Raw genomic sequence first — 23,181 nt, 5'->3', positions numbered from 1 at the left:
TATTTCTGCTAACCTCCCTCTAGAAACAGCCAATAATTACAGACTTAAAACTGTTCAACCAGGAACAATCTCTGATAACAAGATGTTGAGATCAAGTTAGCAAAATAAGCCCCGTATAATCACCAGAATGCATGCCTCATCCCCTGCCTTCATTTAAGTGAAAAGATTAAGTCTGCATGCAAAAGAAAGAGATTGTTAAGTTGGACAAACTGAGAAGTCAAGGACATGCAGTACTAGAATTAGACTCTGGTCACCACATGTGGCTACACAGCTCTTTCGGATGTCTGAATTGCCTCACAGAGGAAGGATTGCAACTATAAACACTTCAAAAACTGCTCATGGCAGAAGAAGAAACAACTTTAAGTCAGTACAGAGCACTGTGAAACCTGACCACTAAAGAGAGATATATAGAGCATGCAGACCTTGGAATATATCTAAAGCATATGCAGGTATATATACTGCATATGATCAGATCAAATTATACCTATGCCAATCATTCCCACTGCTTCCTCATGTTAAAAAACTCATGGAAGTTTTAGAAAGAGATGTCATGACTTCCTTCTGTTTCCTTTCTTCAGACATTATAAGTAGTACTTGCAATGAAAGGTGCCATGCAACAAAAGAACAAACATCTAAGGCACTTACCAAGGACAGAGTTGTAGGACAATCAGCCCTGAAGCTGTTTTCTGCAGAAGAGGGATTTGGACTGTTGCCCATGCTTGTATCCTGAAAAAAGCAGCAGTGTTAACAAGGAACAAACTCAGAAACTACCTAGCATTTAAAAGCTGGAAAGCAGTAATAATAAACACAAAGCTACATACCATTTTCACTCCCATTAGTACTTACATCGAGATGTCTACAGATAGATTTTAATAGCTTGTAGGTGGTATCTCTGGAGAGTAAGGAGACAAACATGTACTGAAAAACAAAAGTTCCAAAACCATTTGAGAAAAGGCATACAGTACAAGTTTCCTCTTATCTAAATAAAACTGATAGGTGGTTTTTCTGGTCAGGTAACTATTTTTAAGAACTTTCATATGGCAGGAAAAACCTCCATTCCTTCTAAGCCTGTGACCTGAGGTCAATCACAAGAACACGGAACAGGCACATAAAGTTACCATGTTCTGCTGCGGGAACCAGAGCATAGTCCAAATCTGTTCTTTTTGGTTTTTTTTTTTTGTTTTTTTTTTTTTTTAAAGCCTTTGCATACTATGTTTTACCCCTTTTAAAAAAAAACAAAAAACAACCACAACTCACTTTTTATAAAGTCTCCTGCATCCACAGAATATTTGTGCTGGTTCTAAAGCTGCTCTTAAGATAATCACATTTTCTACAGATTGGTGTAATTACTCTTCCCGATTATCACTGTAAGCAACTGTGTTTTGTACTTCTAAGGGTACTGCTGGTCAGGTAAGAGACCCAAGTAAATGAAAGAATACTATCAGAGCTGCCAACAAGGCAGGTAATCCTCTGTACGTGTACTTCCTGACCCAGCTGTTTCAGTTCCCCCAGTGCTACCACACAGCAGTTCTGGAGAATAGGGAGTAATAGATTACAGAGAGCAGGTGGCAACCAGAGATTCTTATTTTCTCACCAAGTTCTACGTAGCTTTGTTTACCGCAGATCCAGAGAAAAAAGACAGGGAGTTAGTAGGAGGAATAAAAATGGTCCCTGCCTGTCACAAGAGAGAAGGCAGAAGCAGCTAGAATTATCCCCTAAGAAACCAGGTTCTCCAGGGTCCTAAGTGTAAATGCAAACATGTGACCAATTCTATAGCTGTTTAAATGGCCACTTGGCAGCTTCAAGATTCTCTCATACTACTGCCAGTAAGTCAGAAGGAAAAAAAAAAAAAAAACCAAACACAAAAAACAGGCAGAGTGCAATAGCTTTGCCCTCTACCAGTACTTACCCTATCTGTCACTGTTGCTATGACCAGAGCATTTGGCACAAGAAGGGCAGTTTTGGTTTTCTTCAAAAGTGTCACCGAGATCACAGGTATGCTAATCTGAAACAAGGTCAGTGTAGTGTTAGAGTCCCAGTATGCGCATACAAATCCGCATGCTCTTTCACGAGGAGCCAGCCCACCAACTGTGATAAACCAGACCTTCAACACTCTTCACTTAAAGATTTCTCCACTATGTCCTTGATTACTAATATTTCATTTGGAACAGGTATGTGTTTTAGATTATTACTATTTCTTAACTATTTCTTAACTTAACTTCTTAACTATCCCGAAGACAGAATGCCAATCCAGGCTTTTGTTTGTGTCTTCCTTTCCTGATCCCTTCCAGCTCTTACAAGACTACAGACTCAGTGGCCTGTGGATCTGCAAAACAAATCAGTCTCAAAGCTAGGCTTCTTTGTTTAGAAGATGTAGAACATTTCAGAACACATCAGACAAGAGAGGTTTGCTGAAGAATGAACATAAAAGACTTCTCACCACTTATAGATCCTTTAGTCTGCAATAAGCAGCTGAATAAACAGCTTGTCCTTCAGTAATGTTGAGCGATCCAATACACACACCCCCACTGACTTACTTAAACTGATTCCTGTGTGTGCCATCCAGACTGTCTATGTTTACACTGAAAAGTTCTCAATTTTCCTTCCTGCTTTGTGTTTACATCCAACCCCATTAGCTTAATGCCTGCTAAGTTTCAGAGTATTTCACTTCACATATCCTGCATAGGCTCTTCTTGTAAACCCCATTATTACAAAGGATGGAATACCTGGTTTGACTTTCAGTTGAAAAGCCTCGAGCTTAGAGAGTTAGGCAAATATAATAATCCTGGATACACATGATTAGGATACAGCTCCTGTTAAAAATTCCTTTGGCACACACTGCCACAACTACCTGAGAAATTTGGAAGCAAGATTAAAAGGGCCCAAAGATTGTTCAACAAGCGATTGCAGCACTGAATTAATAACAAACACGTCAGTGCAGAAGGAGAATGAAGTTGCTTTGTGCACAGATTCATAAGATCTTGTTAACTTTTGTTCAGAACAGCAACACAAAGTCATGAAATGAAAAATTGTTTCAGGTAACAAAAAATGTATTTCTATACATTAGTCTGCGTGCAAGATTGCCAGCCACTCTTTAAGCATGGCTAGTCAAGTATCTGCTCGTCATCGAAGGGCTATAGACTTGCTCTTCAGTCAGTACTTAGTTTTATTAAAAAAGTGGGCTAGCAGAAAAAAAAACCAACCCAACGCATAAAATTTTAATTATTCTTAGTCCCAGGCTTGGGTCTAAGAATCTGTAAATCTGGTCATCATTTGTGCTAGTGATTTTTTAACGTCAGCTCTATTTGTTCTGCTTCAGAAGGCATGTGTTTTGAAAATGGGTAATTAAGCAGGGCCTCCACTACACATTTTCTTCTTAAACTGGACATTGTATTGTTCCACAAAGTTTTTGCAACACTTCTCAAAACAGCTTTTTCTGGGAGTGGGGAGAAGGGAGCAGCTATGTGTGTTTGATGGGAAAACCCCAGAATCCTCAGGTAGTCAGAACACAATCTGCATCACTTTTTTAAAAAACCTAAACAAACAACAAACCAAACCAAAAGCAAACCAGAAGATTTTTCAGCAGAAATCCTGCTACTAGCAATGATAAAAAAACAGCTTAGAAGTTTTCTGATTGGTTCAGTTCACCTCAAAGAACCTTAAATCAGAGATGTTAATGGCATTCTACTGCATGCTATTTGGATAACATTACTGTAATCAAGACTGAAGTGTACTTAAGTGGGATTAAGTACTTGCTTACTGCACTGTTACCCCAGCATTAGATTAAAATGGTAAAATCACTGCTAAGTATTTCATTTGTATCCGGAGTAATAATTATTTCAGGAAACAAGGTTTACCTGCAGGCAATTCAGAAAGCAACTACAATGCAGAAGATAATGCTTAGCTCCAGGTAAGACTCAAGGCCTATATATATACCCAAAACAGAACTACCTGGAAAGACAGTGATGTCTCTCAAAGCCTATTCAATCCTGCAGAAGCAATCTTTTGTTTTTGAATATGCACAGTGTTTACACTGCAGATTCAAATCTCCTGACTTGCACGGCTATTCCCTCCAACAAGCTTTCAATAAAAAAAAAATTCTGCAGGTAGAAGAATTAACGTTGAAAAATTTATTAGAAGATGCAGACCTGCTCTTTCTCATGATAAAACACTTTATCACTAAGCTTAAATTGTTTTACAAGTTCTAATCAATAGAGGTTTTGGGTCTTGGAAACTTTGTCAGTGCATCTGACTGCTCACAAGGTTCCTCTTCCTGTCAAGCTTGATTTCCTCCTCCCCCTCCTGTTACATTATTTTTCATTATATCCCTGATTTTTTTTGTTGATGGTATTCCTAAAAGCTTGTGCCTGCTGTATGTGACTGAACAAAGCTTTAAGTGTGTGTTGCAGGCGTAGAGGAAGACAGCTGGAAGTAAATGGTCAGGCCTATACCCTTCATTCTTCATTTTCCTCACAGTGTTTTCTGAGAACAATGACCCAGAAGTGATTAATTTGAACTATCACTCTGGCCACATTTACAAATACTGTCCCCTATACCCTGTCTTGTAATGCTTTCCCTTTTTATTGTATACATAAATATGTATATATTCCTGCACTTAAAACCCTGTTGGCAAAGATAATTTCCTAGTACTACATTACAATTCTGCATCTTTTTTTCCAGATCTAATTTATTTGTTTGAGTTCTACTAGATTTTTGTACACATTTAACTTAGCTTGAATTTAGAAAGCTATCCCACAGTTTGAAGTAGTCACATTTGTTTGTGATGAACAGGAGATTACTAGTACAGCAGCTTCAATTTTAATGAAACTAATTGCCAAGATAGCTGTTACTAATTATGAATGACAGTATCCAACCATTTGTTAATTTTGTTTTCCTTGTTTGTGCCACATGGCTTTCACAGACATACGCACTGTCCACATTAATGTAGTACCTATGACAAATAGGATCCATTAACTAGGAATTGGCAATAACTCAGTTTCTTGGGCCAAGCAGTGAAACACAATAACCCATAAGGTCACTACGAACAATGCATTGTTAATAATTTTAAGCATTCTTTAAACCTACGCCACCTTCTTAGAAGCCATTTCAAAGATAGATAGTGTTCCATCAAAATGGTTGACAGCAGAGAAATGAGATACCATCAACTCATAAAACTGGTTTCAGCACCCAATTTACTGACAAAGGGTCTGGATCTAACCAGGAACTTTGTTCAAGGAAGTACTTGAGAAAGGAGCCAAAGAAATCCTTGCAGCAAATCAAGCTGTTTCCCAATAAGGGCTCAAACCCAAAGCAGAGTTTATGTAAACAAAGAAAACCACTCCAAAAGCTCTGAATCAACAGAACCAGAACCATGGGGAAAGAAAAAACAGTTTTCTAAGTTTTTGAAAAGGCTTTATTTTTATCTGTATATGTATCCTTCACCACAGAAGGCCTAAGCCTTAGTTGGGTCATATCTGCACCGAGAATGAGTAAATGATGATCTTGCAAATTAGGATCTTCCCAACTGCTCATGCCCCATTTCTGCTCTTCATTCAAGGCTCACAATTAAAAACTTAGAAAACTGGTTTTTCTTTCCCCATTATCTGTTTATGCAAAACAGGAGGAGTGCTAGAAGAATCCTTCAAAGACCTTTGTCACTCAGTTCAGAAGCCAGTTTTAGTTCTTCCTCTTTAATTGTCTTAATATGCTTGATCCTTCCCTCCAATTCCCTAACTACCGTCTTGTAGTCCTTCTAATTTTCAGCCTTCCTTCCTCCTCCTCATTTCCATACTTACCCAAAGACAGACATTTTTGTACAGTTTGTGCTGCATGGGCTTGGCAATGCCCCCACTGCTGCATGTCAGCTCCTTTCCTTTACTCTATTATTTTCAGACAGGAAGTCCTTAAGAGGGAGACTTGATCTTTAATAATAATAGTGCTCCAGTTCTAAGGTGACTTTCGGGCATCGCTTCTGAACACTGATTGTATTCAATAATTCTTAGAAATAATAGTAGTAATCTAGCTTTGCATAGTAATGTGAACTTCTGGTGATGAATAAACTGTTAAGGAACAGCATTACTGTTCTGTACATAAAGATTTTACTAACCTTAGTGTCTTTACCAAAAACCTTGGAATGGAAGCAAATCCAGTTTTCAGAAAGGAATAACTTTCCTTGGTACAGAATTTCTTTCTGCAGAGCACAGGTAAAACCTGAAACAAATAGATACTCTATAATCTTTAAGGTAACCACAACCCAAGCCAACTATTACCAGTTTGGCTTTTGTTTTGCTCTTTTTTCAAAGCCGTAATATGTTTAAATTTATACCTTTTGATAAACATTGTCAAACCTGGAAATATTTAGTAAGTTTAACTAATACTGACAAGCTCAGAAGATTTCATAGGCCCAAATTTATGCTCGGAATATATGAAGGACAAAGACTGAATAACATGCATAGTAACGTGCAACTGGCTCCCAGAAGCCAAGAATCCTTTCTGAGAGAGTACCACCTAGTTTCCTATAAACTTTTTGTCTAGCTTTCAGGTAACTATATTATGTAAATGTAAAGAGCTTAATGAAAGGTTTTAGCTTTAAACTTTTAGCTCTATAGCAGTTGCCTGGACTAGGTGACCAACAGAGCTACAACACATGTAAAGTAACACTGCTTTTACTTCACGGGCATTGAGCAAACCATTTCTTACTCACAAACCACTTTCCTTGTATTCAAGAAACATTTATTATAAATATCTACATAGAATTCATGTGTTATAACTACCACAAAGAACAGCAGAATCTTTAAACATTTTAAGTCTTTCTCCTACCAGTGGTTTTAAACCTTAAAGCATCAACAGCAAAACCTCAACTTCATTTGACCAGTGCTGTCTCAATTATGTAGCACCTTTAGTAAGGAAAGCTTCAGTGCCAAAAAAAATGTTGCACTAGGTTACCCTCCTAAGAAGTGCAAAGTGGGCTACAATTCCCAAAGATGCCCAGCATCTGAAGATTTAAGTTTTGCAAGATTACAACAAGAACACCCACTGCATGCAGATGAAGGCCTTGTAGCTCTAGGCAGCTGGAGTTTAAGGTTTTTAAAATTTAGGCAGTCCCCCTTGTCATCACCATGGCTGGTAACAACATTAACTGAGACCCACAGCCAGCAATGACAAGGGGGTTAATACTTACTTTGTTTCAGTGGCTCATCAATGGGAACATCTAGAAACAGCTTATGAAAGTGTGCATTTGCCTTCAGCTAAAAAACAAAAAGCCCCACACCCAGAGACACATACCTTATTAGATATTCGTACAATGAAGGGACCCATTCCACTTCCTGTCCTCCCCAATAGCTTCTCATTTTGCCCATTTGTTTTACAATAAATCCTCATTTTTGCAATGTGGCTATTAAGTCTGTATTCTGCTTTACCCAGAGTCTTAACACACTGATGAAAAAAGAATCTATGTCTTTATACAACCATTAACTATGATATTGCTAAACAAGGGGGCTTTCATGGTAGTTATGTATTTGCTCTTACTATATCTAAATAAACAAGTCCGTCCTCTGTCCTACCTGAGTTGAGGCACGTTTCTTCCTTTCAATCTTGGAGTCACTCTTGATATCCATTGTCAGGGGTGGACTATCTGTGCTGCTCTTTGTCCTGAAGATTAAAAAAAGGCATCCCATGTAAGTCTGGCCTCAGTTCACTAGTCTTGCTAAGTTACCAACAGGACATGCTTTTCCATGAAACATAATCCTTTAATAACTATTATCTGATTCACCGAGGATTATGCAGCAATAAAGAGGAATACATCTTATTCTTAAACCATGCCAGCCCTCACTGAAAGTCTTCTTTTAATTTAGAAGGAATATTCTAAATTACGAGTTGTAAGGAAGTAAAAAAAAAAGTTCAAGATATTTTTACAACTTAATGTATTATCACAATGCTTAGCTCCATGTTCATTTGTTTCTGGGCAAAATGTGAAATACTAACACTAAGCATGTTACTTACTAATGCAGGATAAAGTAAGATAAAACTTAGTAGCTGAGAGTGCAAGGTAGTGTACTGAAAACTATGAACTTGTACTACAAAATGTGAGATCATTTGGAAAGTGCAACAGAGGAGAAACACAGGTGCGCAAGTCAGAGGATGGCTATGAACTGTGTGGTGTAGTGTAATGAAACCATTAAGATAGCCAGCAATCCTCGAAGGGATGAAAGGGAATTGTGAATGCCAGTTGCATAGCAAGCTGTACCTGTACAGCTCTAGCCATTCATATAGGGAAAAGGAAACCAACCAAAACCCCAACAACTCTAGAGTAGAACAAGTACAGAAGAAAGTCTGCAGATGGGTGGGAAACTAAGTTTTGTTAGTTTTACATAGGAGAAATTAATGGCATGGACTGTCAAAAAAACAAAAACAGAGGTGGGGTAACAGCATTTCTTAAGTCAAGAAGAGAACAACATTAACCCTGAGAACTATTGAGCACAGAACAAAAGCATAGCAATAGGCTACAAAAATAAGACAGCTCTTTTTTAGAGGTCTTCAGATGAAGACTGAAGAACAGAAGGAAAAACACAACACAGGACTCCTATACTGAATGACCTGAAGAACACGTTGTGGTAAACATTCAATGGGGAAAGTGAGGTGCTGCAACAGTTTCCACTACTGCTCCTTATCGTGCACAACAAGTCTTTACTTTCCCAAACTTGAGATGTCCAGGATTTCCCGTAAAAACTGGTAACGGTGAGAGAAAAAGAACCCCCAAGTGTAATGGAGATACAGCTGAATTTATGAAAGAGATTGTACAGCAGGACTGATTTAGATAGCAGGGGGACTGGCTGCATATCTCAGGTGGTCCCTCACAGAAGAAAACTCTAAAATACATGTGTACATATATTTGTGTGCGGTACAGGTCAAACTGAAACAAACAGTGAGCCTTACAAAAAACTTAAGCCAATCCCTCACTAGCACACAGTCAATTACATCGTATGTGAGAGGTAAGACTGGAAGAAGAGTGTGCAAAAAAAATACCTTCTCCTGAAAGACGCTTCAGGAAATTGAGATTTTTTTTTTTTTTTAAATATCTACCTTGTGACCAAAATCACGGTGTCAGGTTGACTCCTGACTTCTGCATTGGCTGCTCAGTTGACAAAGTGAAAGGGTACAAAATTTGTATTCAAGCCCTCCAAGTGGGATTTTAGTATTATTTAATTTTCTTTTAGAAGAGTTTCAAATGCATTCCAGATCTCCAACAAAGGAGGAGTGACTGTTTTTGCAGAGACACTACAATAATCTGATGCAATATACAGCACAGAGTCCAAAATTAAAACTTTTGTCATAGCTTTACCATGGACAATCAATATTCCAGCACAAAAGTCTTCTGGGAACAGCCCAGGACTCGAACTGCAGCTCCATTTGACTGCCAGTTAAATTGACTGTGAAAGGGGTGTAACTAGCAGTGGCACCAAACAGTGCAATGTATTTCTTCCTAGAACAGGGAAGCTAAGCCAGCCCAAAGTCTAAATTCACATTATTGTGACTGCTTGTGGTAGGTAACAGAGCAACCCCTGGAAGGTGGCTCTAATTCCCTGCATAATGTGCAAGCTAACCCCACAAATGGCATGCTTGATAAATCCTGCTACTTAGTGTAGCTTCTTGAAAGGGTTGTAACCATTCTGATCATGTGACTAGAAGAAAGTATTTCTGACATTACCTAGCAACATCAATTTTTTTCCGGTCTTCAAAATATTCCATTTCAGTGGTAGGGGTCTGCAGCAGCACGGTAGGTGATTTTCCTGCCTTTCTGTTTTCATCTGCTCCATTTTCTCCATCTGAACTGCAGAGGGAAAAATAAACAAACAAACAAATAAATAAGAGAGATAGAAATGTGTGTTGCAGGATTCATGCCAATGCCAAATGCCGCTGCAACATGTTGACAATACAGTACATATTAAAGAACAAAATTATGACATATCTTTTATACTAAGGTCCTGAAAAGCCTTCATCTAATGACTTGTCAGTATTATACATCTGAACAGTATTCTGAGCTCCAGTACTGGAATTTCAGCAACGAAGAGAGAGAAATTGAAATACTGCCATGGATATTTCAGCATTCATACAATTTGTAGCTCTAGCTTCCGTTCCAAAGAGAATGTCTTGTTTAGGAAAAATGCATTCCATGTTCAGTACTCAGACCCGATGACTAATGGAAATTAATTTGATTAGCAAGTTGGGAGAAAAACATCCTGCATTACAGTACCTAGTGCTTAGCAGATTATTTGTGGCTCAATGTTGCAAAAGGAAGCTGGGTCTTATTTTGTCTCTCACCTCTTTGGTGAGAGCCCACCTGCAAGATTTTCACAATAAAGGGTCCTCTTAAAGTACGAGAAGTGCTGGTTTTATTTTACAGAAGCAGCACTGCCACCACAGTGCATTGCCCTCTGACAGCACATGCTACTGCCTCAGAAGTGTGTTAAGGAACTAGAGTCTGAGGGCTAAAAGATGTGCCAGAAAGACTACAGGATGCTCTTAATATTAAAGAAGAAAGCCAAACTATGTTGCCCCTTAATTTAATGCCTACCCTGAATCGTCCCACTTACAGAAGCTTTCTGTTATGTTTAATTTCTGCAATTTTACAGCAACAACACAGCTACTGTTGTCATGTGAAGGTGTCTTGACAATAAACAATTTCTTTTCCCTACTAAGACAACAGTTTTGGTGACAGAGTTTCCCAGACTAATTTAATCTCCATTTCCTTTTAGGAAGGGCATAAAAAGATCCATTGCTTTGATTACACTTTGGTGAATAAGATTGTAGGATTCACCTCACAGCACCATAACTGAGACCTAATGAGGTGTTACCCTATCTCTCAGCTAAACTTGAGCTTATGTCACACGAGAAAAGCCATGGAGTTTTGCCTTACTGATGCTGGGACCTCTTCTCAAGGGATCTTAACGTTTACATACAACAACTGTTCGCCTATCTAATCCTTCCTCAACCCTTAGCACTCGCCACCACAGGGGCACTGAATTGACACTTCCTAAGTCACACTTTGCGTATACTTGGGAAGGGTTACAGCACTAATAAAGTCAATGAGGAAAAACCCAATTGTTTCCCCATTGCTTCACCCTTGGATCAGCCCTGCCTGACCACAAGGCACCAACTTTTATTTTCGGCCAACATATACTAAAATGAAATGCGCAATTCAAGATATTTAAGTGGAACCCTATCTTTTGCCTGAAAAACCCAAATAAGCAGTTTTATGCCCTTTAAGATTTTAAGCAGAGAGAACTGCCAACCAAAGCTGTTCCCCGCAAGCACAGGGGAGCTTCTATTCCAAAAGTCTGCAAATCCTGCAAATGTCTTAAGTCACAGTCTTGCTATCTATTATTTTTCTGTTCCCCAAATCCTTGGGCTTCAAGGGAGGCCAGAGAATAATAGATATGAGTGGGATGAGGAACAGGGTGAGGCAAAATTGTCAGGTTCAATCACACCTGCATTTCAAAAGAGCAGTGCAGCATGGAAACTCCCAAATGAGTAAGACTACATGACACAGCAGTATTTTTAAGATGTAGCTGCTTGAGCCTGGAGCCTGCTTGGTGTCCACCATTGCCTTGGGCAGCCTTGTATTCTTACATGGCAATGCTACTGACTGACCAAAGCAACCTGCATCACACCCACACTTTCGTACTACAGAATTGTTTCAAAAATACCTAACCACAGGTTCTAGTGTTCACTTAAACCTGCTGGCACGGCTAGATGTTTTGTTGCTCTTAACTACTTGACTGACTTACCACTCATATTCCCTTTTCCCTCACTCATAAATTAATCCATTCCTTGCAGCTAAACCTATGAGCCTGTTCTGTCCTGTCTGTCTTCCTTATGAACCACGACTATCCCTGAACCTCTACTGTCTGAACTCATTCCTTCTATCTGCTTTCAGACGGCAGAGAGCTAGGGCTTCTCAATATGCTAACCCTGCTGACTCTTGAATGTAGAAATGCTGAGCTATCTCATACCAGTCTGGTCACCTCTCCAATAGTTTCCTGCAGCTGAGAACTGGGAAAATATACCCAAATACAGCAAGAGTTTCCCCCAAAACACTTCAGGCATGAGGAGCCTCTGCGGTGTAACACACGCCACTGACAGCAGCAACTGGGTGTATTCCTGCTAGCTGATAGGGTCTTGCTATGCTATCCTTTACCCTACCTCCCACATGCCCTCTTCACATAATGAAAAACCACATAAGGATTTGTCCTTACGCTTCTGATAACTGTAGCTCCACATAGCAGCTAAGTTCCTAGTACGCATCTTTAAAGTATCAGAAGAATCTTAGCTGACCTTCTGGAGAAGGAAAGATCATAGGTGTGACCTAAAACCAGTACAATATTGTTCATCAAGTCACAAGCAAATTAAGGCACTCCTTACATTTTCATGTGTGAGTCAGGATTAATAAATGCTTTGTAAAAAGAGCAAAAAAGTCAGAAATCCATGAAAAAAAATTATATAAAGTACACTGAAGAAATAAAGTCATGCTCACTACAACTGTTAGCAATAGTTGCATATAAGTGAACTGTATTTGCAAATATCAGGGCAAAACATGTACACTTTGTGACATCAGGACTTTGTTGACATGAAAATAAACATCTTTCAAATATACACTATCTATTGTGTATTTGGTACTGCTACCAAGCCTATTTAAAATAACAGCTTAAAGAAAAAAAAAAAAGTTCTTGCTAGTTTCCAAATAAAGAATGGTTGTCATAGGGAGCATTTTCAAAGCCAAGGCTTGCGCTTACTATGGGATTGTATCTTGATTCTAAGCAAGTTAAAATAAACACTGCAAGCACTCTAAGCTTTTTGCAAGAAATGTTTCTTCTCCTTTTTTAAGTACATGCCAATAACTGAACTGAGTAATTTAAGATTAAAACACAGAAAATGGAAAGTGTTATGAAGTACACTAACAAAGGCAGTGAACTAAGTTTCATTCAAATGAAGTGTTCAGAAGTATATTATTCATCAACATATTTTAAAAGTCAGAGGAACTTCAACTCTTCTGATTTGAATGGTTTCTGTGAAACGAAAACTTTCTGACAGGCGGGTGTGTCAAGTTCCTCATAGTGTAGAAAGTTTTCTGAACTTCAAAAGGTTTTCTTGTTTGACACTAACCTTCTCCAGGACCTGAAAAATTCAGACTTCCTGTGAAAAGGATGCTGTGTCACATCAACGGCAATTTTTCAAGGGGAAAGAATTAAACACAGTAATCTAAAATTTAAACTTCCCTGTTCCCCTCAACACTAGTTTGAATAAGAAGCACTGAATAGAAATAATATGAGAGACCTGCTAATAGGCCACAGTTCAGAGAGTCAGCCTTAAAGAATAACTGTTGTCCTTGACAATGCCCATATAGTCTTACCAGACATGAACACTGCTCAGTCATATATAAGAGATATCAACAACTTCAGAACTGTACAGTGGTTACTGTCTTTAATTTGCCCAAAAGGACACCCATGCTACTTGTTCCTCATGGTAACAGGCCTAAAAAGTTCAGAAGCCACAATAAGCTGCAACGAGCCAGTCCCCCAGTCCACAAACTGCAGATCAGTTATGTAGGAGGAAAAAGGCGTCTTGAATAACCAGAGATGTTAGCATGTGTTTGTGGACAGCAGTGGAGAAATAACTCCATGCTCCTTTGGCTGATTGTTTGCAAAACTACAGCCAAACCAATATTTCCCTAGGACTGAACATGAGTCAGCACTGCTGCAATGTTCCCTCTGTGGATGGAGTATACATATCAGATCATAGTGTTACCTTAGAAGCCCTGTTATCCTGCTTCGTCTCTTTTATACAAAAAAGATGAATTTTGCAACAGCAGTCAGACTGCGGTATTATTGCAAACAATCAGCCAAAGGAGCATGGAGTTATTTCTCCACTGCTGTCCACAAACACACAGGGTACAACGTATGTTGAAATACCCATCACAAATACAATGAGGTTCGGTACCCTTTGGTTTCGTTGGGTAGCTATTGGTTTTACTGTGTAGCTGTTAGCAGACCACATGGATCTGACAAAGGAATCAAAGTAGTGGGAAAGGCCCAAATACTAAGAGATAGTGTTATTTAAGCTATTCTTACTCCCAGACCTGAGTCTATTCTGATAAAGGAATTGGTTATTCTTTCAGAAACTAAAAGCCAAAGGGAGAGGCTCAAAATACTTTAGGATCCCAAATCAAGACGACAGACTTTGGCAGGCTTAAAAGGAAAGGAGAGGGAGCAGGATGAAGAGGTTTATCTAGGCAGCATCCAGGAGACATACTGGCAACATTCAAGCAGAGATAACTGCAAGGGGGTAAGATGAAATGTGCTGATGCTTGAAACAACATCCTGCTAAGCATGCTGCAAGCCAGAGGCCATCTCCTCAGCACAGACTTTCCTTGACCTATCACACCCCGAAGGAGCAATCATCTCAACCTTCCTTTTGCAGGGCCTGAAGTCTTAAATCTTCTTTCAGAAGGTATGTCCCATTGTTCCACTAAACATCTTTTCTGTGCCACACCAGTCTGAACAAGCCTTTTTTGGAGGTGTAATCAGAATCCAGAGTGCTTTATCTGATGAGCGTGCTTTCACACCTTACACAGTTGAGTTATTTCACCACTGGACTGAAGAAAATACCTTTTCCATTGTAAACTCTCCTGCTGTCCTCTTCACAACAGGTTAGAGACGTCTCAGTACTGGGTAAACTAGTAACAGTGTTCAAGTCGAGGATTTAGATATTGTCTGTTTCTACAGAGTCTGGTCACTCAGAGGCAAAATGCCTCCAGTAGCTCTATAGCCATGCTCCAGTGTTATGCGGTATATGGCACTGTTTATGGGAGAAAATACATCTAAAAAAACATGCCTCAGAATAATGCTATGACCAAGTATCACTTTTACTGTGCCGGTGGGAAGCCAAATACTATGATTGAGACTCCAAAACTATCATAACAGGCAGAAAATGAGCTACAGCTACCCTAATCACAAAGAAGCAGAGAGCTGCTTAACAGGTACTGTAATAGATGTTAAGGATAGCCATAATGTATGCATTTGTTATCTGCATAATTCCACACACTTAGTACACAGCCTCTACTTAAGGCTGAAAAGTGAAGGAGGCCAAGCAGCCAATTCTGAAGTATGTATGTTGTATGACAGGCATACAGTATTTTGTATGACAGGCATCCACCTAGCAGATGTATTCATACCACATATGGAGAGCCACAAAGTATTAATGAACGAGCAGAGATGTGAAACCCTGCATGAGAGAAAGGCTCAGCTTGTGAATATGAGACTGAGATTTAACTACCTCAGGTTGTTCAAAGAGCTGGCTAATTCTCTTCTCATGAGATCACAGTCAAACATGGCATAATGGAGGCAAAGTTATACAGCTGCAAATTAACTGAATATCATATGCATCTGGATGGGCACACATATACACCATGTGTTTCTCTATGCATTTCTAGGATGAAACAGGTCTGCAGGCACAGGTAGAATCTCAGTGTCAGCTAGCACTTTTTAAAATTGTGAATCTTATTTTATATATCAAGGTAATAAATTTCAGAAATATTTACTGTGTTCTATTGCACAGATATATCTTGGAACACAATTACTCACATGTGAGTAGTTTTGTATGTCTGTGTTGCTGTATCTTTATTAAAAGGATGGATGAAATTTTTGAGTTAATACTGAACAGAAACCCTCCAACACTAATAAGGATAGAGGAAGTCAGGTTTTGTCCTCAACTGAATAGACATTTCACTTAATAACCAGATCAAGTTTCACACTGCCTTACTACTTAGACATCAGCAAGATCACTGTGACACCACAGACGTCATTAGCAAGTATGTAAATTCCCTGTTTTAAATACCATCTATTATTAACTGGCTGTATTCCCTGTCTAATCAAAACCAGACTGCTATCAGGTTCCATAGGAAAAAAAAAAAACAACCCACAGAAGAATTCCCTGTGCTCTGAAACATGAGACACTATAACAAGACATTTTATTAAGTTAACAGTAGAACAGGAACATAAGCCATGTAGTTCTCTTGTCTTTTCAAGAGTTTCTGTTTCAGATATCCACTTCAAAAAGCAAAAGCCCCCTTGTATATATCTTCACTCAATCCCACAAGATTCCCATAATGCTGTTTTCACGGGAGTCTCAGCAGGGTGACCAAGAACTATTCATCTGAACATAGACAGGCATGGCCAAATCCAGCACAAGACACAAGTCTTCTCGACAGACACATTTCTGAAAAAAAACGTGAAGCAAAATACCTTAAGGTAGACCCTCATTCACACCTACTTTGGACTGGAGCATGCATTCTTTTCATTCTCCAACTTGCTGGCAGCCTTTAAGGGGAAAGGTTTTCCTAACTCCTAGATCTAGCCTACCTTATCTTCTAACCCAGAATAAGACAAAAAACAGGATCACAATTCCTACTGAAGAGAAAGCATGCAGCCTGGTATCAGATCCATGTTTTTATCTTTAGCTTCCAGAAGTAACAGGAGAAAGGGAAAAGAAAGAATTCCTGATCTAGACTTGTTCAGGGTGCAGAAAAGAGGGTGAAGACACTTAAATGTCAGGTCTACCAATTGTTCTATACCAAAATACACAATCCATGTGTTCCGCATGACCTCATAGGCATCTACCAGTTAGATCTGCCCTGTAACTCAGGCGGAAACTACATAAATCTCTCCCTGGAACACAAGGATGTTTAAAAATGAAGCCCGATCAACAGAGCATAAGCATAAAGGTTTGGCCTCATTATATGATGTGTAAGGTACATCTCCATTTTTTGGAGGAAGAACTCCAGAGCAACATGCCTCCACATGATAAAAGAATTGGCTGCCAGTTTCCCAGCATTAATTGTGATTTTGAAAAAAATCAAATAGTTACATCAGACTGAACTAGGATTAAAAAAAAGCAGACGCCAGCAGTTATATTAGCAGCTGCTATTAAGAATGCAGAACAGTTAGAGATGATAGCAGAGGTTTGGGTGCAGTCCCACCAACACCTTTATTCCTTTCTCTGCTGCTTAAGAAAAACAAAGTTAAAAAATGAAGCTGCCATGAAACACTTGATCAGAAGCTTACGTTTTATGGCACTTTTTGAAATAATATGCTCAATATGCTGCATAGAAATAATGACTCGATGTGCTGCACATGACATGTTTTAACCAATGTACAGGGGAAAAAATAATTTTGGTTCTTCAGACAGGATACGTGTGAAGAAAAAGATGGTTTGGTTTGATTATGCAGCAGTTTCTTTGAGAACTTTGACAACAGATAATCCACAATCACTAATGAGACTTCTCTGTTTAAAAGGCAACACTAATTGAGCAGAGAAAATTTAAAGTAGATATTTCAAGTGAGTACAACATTTTTTGTAGGCTCCCCAGCAAGAACAGTGCACAACAAGGCCTAATGCAAAACACCAACTGAGATGAAAATGAGCACCTAATTGTGTCCATCTACCCTGTTGCATCACACGTTCCATCAGGGATAGAAGTGGATCAAAGTGGAATCACTGTTGGAGGCTCACTGTTCACCATGAGGCTGGTAATGCTGAATTTCCCATAATTACCTTTGCAATATATGATTTTTCTTATAGACTCGTCTACATGTTTGTGGAAAAGACCAGAACAATGTAGATAATCTAATACAAAAGCTGTTTTTTCACAGTGAGAAATATTAGCTTCCAACAATGGGAAACAAATCACAACAGTGCCTTTGGCCATGAGACAGCATATAGGGAACCATTTTCCTTCCAAAGTCTTGGAAAAAGATACTTTTATTAGAATCAGATGTGACATGTGGTGGCCAGATCCCTGCCAGGGCCAGCTTGACTTTTTATTTTCTGTGTCACCAGGACATTGAGTCCAAATGCTCTATAAGCCTCCTTCTTCTTCAGTATTAGCCTTTTGGCTTAGTCCACACACTGTCCTCTGTGGCAACACCCACTCTCTCCTATGCTGGCCATAGCATAGCTACAGGTGTTGTAAAATTTCAGAAAACCAATGTGCATGTACGTGATTTTGTTATTTACTGGACTTTTGTACATTAACATTTCTTCTTGTCCAGAAAAAGGCTGAACAAACCTACATGGTTGGTCTTGAGCTAGTGTAGCATAAATGGTAGCTAAAAAATTACCATTAAGAGTCTTTCACCCAGGTGGTCTTTCCTAAACAGCCTAAACTAAGATTCCTAGAGGGCTACAACATTGAAGCGCCTACAGGAACGGATCTTTGTAGAGGACATACCAAGGTATGGTTGTTTTCTGGGATTTATTAGGAACTGTTGTTTCATAGTAAGTTAACTAGGAGGCTTCCCCATCTATCCACAGAGGCGGAAGGCTTCAGTCTGCCTCTACATCCTCTGCCCTGCTGAGTTTCTCTGCTGCTTATCTGCAACCTGCACATCACTTCCTGCCACTATTTCTGGAAGCTCATCAACCTCCCTCACCTTAATGTGCTATTTTTCAAGGATGGAGGCAGAAGCCACTCAGTGCCAGGCAGAGGTTTAGTTAAAGGAAGCGAATACTGCAGTACAGCGCTGAAGCTCACTTACCAGGGAACTGAGAAGAGGCAACCATGTTCTCCCTGTATGTACCCTAGAACCCCAGGTTCTCCCTTAATTCAGGTGTCCCACCTGCCAGTACTTAATTCCATTACTGTAACAATCACTCCATCATGAGGCAGCACACTATGGCATTTTACAAAGAGGAAACAAGGGCCCTATACAGCAGGCTGGCAGGGAGCTGGCTGGCAGGCAGCAGTTGCCCATGTCCTCCTGGAATCTTGCACTGACCCTGGCATTACAGAAAAATTGATGTTTTACATTTTTTTTTTTACAGCTTTCTGGCAGGAAAACATAATCTCCCTGTAATTTTGGGTAGCTCAGAGATCTAGATAAAGCAGGAGGTTTCTTTTCAAGGAAAAGTGGAGAAACAAGGAAAGACTACTTCTCCTGATGTATTCGTATTATCTGCACGGAAATTACTTGCTCTATGATGACAATTTTTGAAGATACTTTTGCTGACCAGCCTAGCTGGATCCAGACAGCTACCCATGAATTTTGATTAAAATCAGTACTACAAGAGGTCAGTAAAGATTGCTAGACTGAACACAAGATCTCTCTGGCAGAACAGTAACACAAGTCTAAAAAGGCTAACTGGAAAGGATATAGATGGACTTGGCAACAGCTATATACAGAGCATGAAGATCATTAGTCCCAGCAGTGGCATCATTAGATAAGCACATAATTTCTAACCACATGACTGCAACATTTATGGAGATGGTGGTAAGAAGACAATACTCTGATACTATGTTTATGTATCACCTGTTAAATGCCAGCAACAAATCCTGCTGTCCAAAGCTTATCTGTAGTGTTTGTTGCCTAACAAGCATTTCTCACAGACTGCATATAACCAGGAAAGGCAGCACATTTGGGAGTACTTCAGATTAGCCAGTGAGGCACTTTGGTACAAAGAAAAGGCTGTTCAGATTCATGGCTTGCATTTACACGTGGCACAATTATTTTTTAAAAGCTGCTTTTTTTGTAAGTGTGTATATACAGTGAACAAAGTAAGAATGACAGGAAAAGAGGAAAAAATAGGAACAATTAAAAAACATCATCATGAACAAATGGAGGTCGTCCAGATCTGAAATCTCTCTTCTGTCACACGTCAAATGTAAACATTTCACTTTGTAAGCCTATCCTTTTCAGATCATGCGTCACATCTTTTGCTGTAAAAACAGGGAAGAACTATCAAGGAAGAATTAAAAAATACGATACTTAATGTGTGTTAATATCTTCATCCACTGAAAGTACAGAACATATGTATCATAGGCACATACCTACATCTATTTCCCTTCACAAAAAACCAGTAGAAGTTTGGCTCCTCAAAAGGAGTTAACCTGGATCAAAGCTGAAATAAAACTTTGAATCAGTAATAAATAACCTCCCCTTTCTTCTCTGCATTTTGTATTTCTCTCAACTAAGAGTGTTTAGGAAAAAAAGTCAGTGAACTGTGCTTATGCATAGGTCAGTCAGTTAACTGTCTTTTACCTTATCAGCTGATAAACAGTTATTATGAAACATCTGTTATGGTAGCCTAACACGTCAGACAGACCAACCATAAAAATCGCATTCTTTCTTTTCCCAGAAGTATGTAATTTGCCTGTAAGCATTTTCCACTGCTTTCGGTAGTATATTTTCCCCAGCACCTGCAATGTACTTTTGCTCAAAAAAAAAAAAAAAATCCTGAACTTTCCATATCTTTCAGAGTCTTAAGTCTCAGCCTCTTCATTTCTTTAAGTTACACTTAGTAACTGGATATTACCTTATGCTGTAACTGTAAGGAGACAGAATGTACCACTTAATGTTAGCAGTATCTTACCATACGGTAACAGCACATTGCCGTAACACAGACACATTTAATGGTACTAGGCCAAATACTATCTGTGGAAACCAGAAAATGCTATATTGACTTCAACAGAAGCAAGTGTGTGTGAAAGCAGAAGGATGCCAACATGGCATATGAACTGCTCGTTACTACACCTCTGCCATTTCTGCTCCATGTACCACACTCTGTTTTCAACAATACAACAACTGTTCCACCAGCTGTCCCTGTTGTGGGGCTGACAGCTTCTGAGGCAGGTCCAGCGACACCACAAACATAACACACCCCACTTTCAGGTCACAAAAATAAATATCCTCTAACTACAATGCAAAGTTTAATTCTCCTTTGGCCCAAGGCCACATCAGGATGTAATGGTCAGGCAATACCACTCAGAAGGTGTTTTCTGTCCAGCAACTTCTGATTTGCTTGGGAGGAACTCCATGTAATGACAAACTTCTGGCATATCACTGTTTTAGGTCTGTGTAATAACAGCACCCATCTTCCACAGAGTGTTATCTCTAGGGTTGTACAACCCACAGTACTGCAAACTCTGCAAAGATTTAACTGTTGCTAACCATGCCAGAGAAGCACGTTTTCTAAATCAATACGAACATACTTAACTCCTTCTGTATGAAGTTTCCTGAATCACTGGCAGATAAATATAATAGTCTCAGATATAATATTGAAATAATTAAAAAAACCCGATCCAACAAAAAGCCCCCCAAATTCTACAGCTTCAATCCTTCAGAAGCACCTATTGCCCACAGACACCTTCATGGTAGCAGCAGAAGCATATTGAGCTATAAAGTCCATCTCTAAACTGAGCAACATTTTAAGCATACCTCCAGGAAGTACAGACTACAGTACAAACATTGGCAAATAAATTCCAACTTTGTTTCCAGCCAGCAAGTGCTTAAACAATTACCTAGTTTAAGACAAAGCATTTAAACTTTTTTGCCTACCCTAGTCTTTTCACGTTCCTGCTGCCCAGGCTAGGATTGCCAAACACTGTAGCTTGCAGCGTAACAGACTGCTTAGCTTTCCCCTCCATGACACCTACCTTCTACTGAACATCAAAAATTGACAGCTAAAAAAAGGAGAGTCACAGTGAGTGAGACTTCTCCATTTATCACACTGGTTAGGACCGAACTCACTTCTACAACTGTAGCTGATTCAGCACTGAAAGATTAAACACCTGGGGACAAAACAGAGGGTCAATTAGTTGCTGCGTGTGCAATGTCTCTGACACCAAGCTTTCTGTACACTGTCTTGGACTCCTAGTCCTGTCCTCAAGAGAAAATCAGACACACATTTTGAATAGCTGAAGAACTTCATTAAATTTGTTGGCATAATTCTGCATGGGGGATCACGACCCAAGGCTTGAAGTCGGAAGGCCCTAGAGAAGGTTGGGGAACTATGTCTCATTTGTAATGTGAAGCCACTGATGTGACTACACCATACAGGTTAAAGGACATTTAGAAGACACTTTGATTCCCAGTGCCCTCTAACAAGCAAGTTATTTCTGGCAACAGATTTCACTGCAATACATACCTTGGGAATACATCTGCTTAAAGACCAGGGATACAACAGCTGGGGGGGGGGGAACCAACCCACACAGACCTCAGAGTTTCTTTGCAGAGAACAAGCTAGTTGCTGGGAACTTGTTCTCCTTTCTCCTGGAGACTGTTTTAAGATTAAATCTTTGTGAAGAAAAGTTATTTGGGGAGGGGAATCATCCCAAATTAGGAGAAAGTAATTTTTTTTTTTTTCTTTTGAGGAGAAAGCCCTAGATTTTTTAGTTTCTTCTTTCACAGATGCTTAACTTCTCAGACAGCATCCTTGGGACTGCCAAGTCCTGTGTGAATTGGCAGCCCTGTATGGAAACAGACAGCTGCTTGATTCCAGCACGATTTTTGCGTGATGGTCATTGCCATGGCACACAAGCACCTAAACAACTTGAGACCTCCACAGGAAGGCAAGGACCATTGCAGGAGACGGCGCCTTTAACCCCAGATGTCCCCAGTCACTATCAGAGGTTGGGAAGGTCAGTGGCCTTGGGGGAGTGCAGGGAGACCTCCTGCCTGTGGAAGACTTCCCTACCTTCCATCAGTTAGCCTAAGTAGCTTTTACCAGCCAGCAAGGCCTCCTCTTCCTCCTGAAGAATATGAAATACTTTTGATCTCTTCATCTGATCAATTTTTACAGTACCTCTCAAGTTAAAAAGCAGAAGGAGGCTGGGTACGGGTATGGCAGCGCTGGCAAGGAGTGAGATGGGGAACCACGCCAAGGCAGGTGAGTGCCCACCACCTTGCTGGCGTCACCCATCCCATCTCTGTCTGGGACAGCAGTCAGACCGAACTCCCATTTTGCTGCATCTTGCCTGTACCAAAGTTTGTGACTTTCGACAAAAGTTCTGGGTTTTCTTGGCACCCAGAGGAGACGATCGCAGCTTCCCACTGGAACCCACACACATCACTGTAGGTGATAAGTTTAGCACAGCTGCTGGATTTCTCTGCCACGGCAGAGAAGGATTTCCATGCCGTCGCATGAAAATACTAGAAGCAATATTAATACGCCTGGCTCTTAAAAGTACGACATCGGAGTTTAACGCCGTGCTCGGGACCGCCTCCTGAAGAGCACAGATCTCGGCAGAGCGGAGATGTTCGTGCTTAATTTAAGCCTGGATGCGGAGACCCCTTGGCGACTCTTCCCTATCAACTTCAAACCAAAGACAACGCCCAGAACAGCGAAGCCCCC

At 39.8% G+C, this 23,181-nt stretch overlaps 1 protein-coding gene across 1 annotated transcript in view; it reads right to left on the bottom strand.

The window, feature by feature from the left end:
• Positions 1–23,181, bottom strand: part of GRAMD2B (GRAM domain containing 2B) — a 40,754-nt gene that overhangs the window by 8,432 nt on the left and 9,141 nt on the right. Inside the window, exons 2-8 of the mRNA XM_009636558.2 lie at positions 9,707–9,829; positions 7,563–7,650; positions 7,181–7,247; positions 6,107–6,210; positions 1,910–2,005; positions 847–918; positions 646–726 (exon numbers count right to left, since the gene is read on the bottom strand). Coding sequence (XP_009634853.1) covers positions 646–726; positions 847–918; positions 1,910–2,005; positions 6,107–6,210; positions 7,181–7,247; positions 7,563–7,650; positions 9,707–9,829 — 631 coding nt within the window. The remainder of the gene's footprint in view (positions 1–645; positions 727–846; positions 919–1,909; positions 2,006–6,106; positions 6,211–7,180; positions 7,248–7,562; positions 7,651–9,706; positions 9,830–23,181) is intronic.

Source organism: Egretta garzetta, unplaced genomic scaffold (genome assembly GCF_000687185.1).
Source record: "Egretta garzetta isolate BGI_Z169 unplaced genomic scaffold, ASM68718v1 scaffold473, whole genome shotgun sequence".
Taxonomy (NCBI): Eukaryota; Metazoa; Chordata; class Aves; order Pelecaniformes; family Ardeidae; genus Egretta; species Egretta garzetta.
Note: the sequence above shows the minus strand (reverse complement) of the source record. Positions and strands in the feature narration are given on the sequence as shown.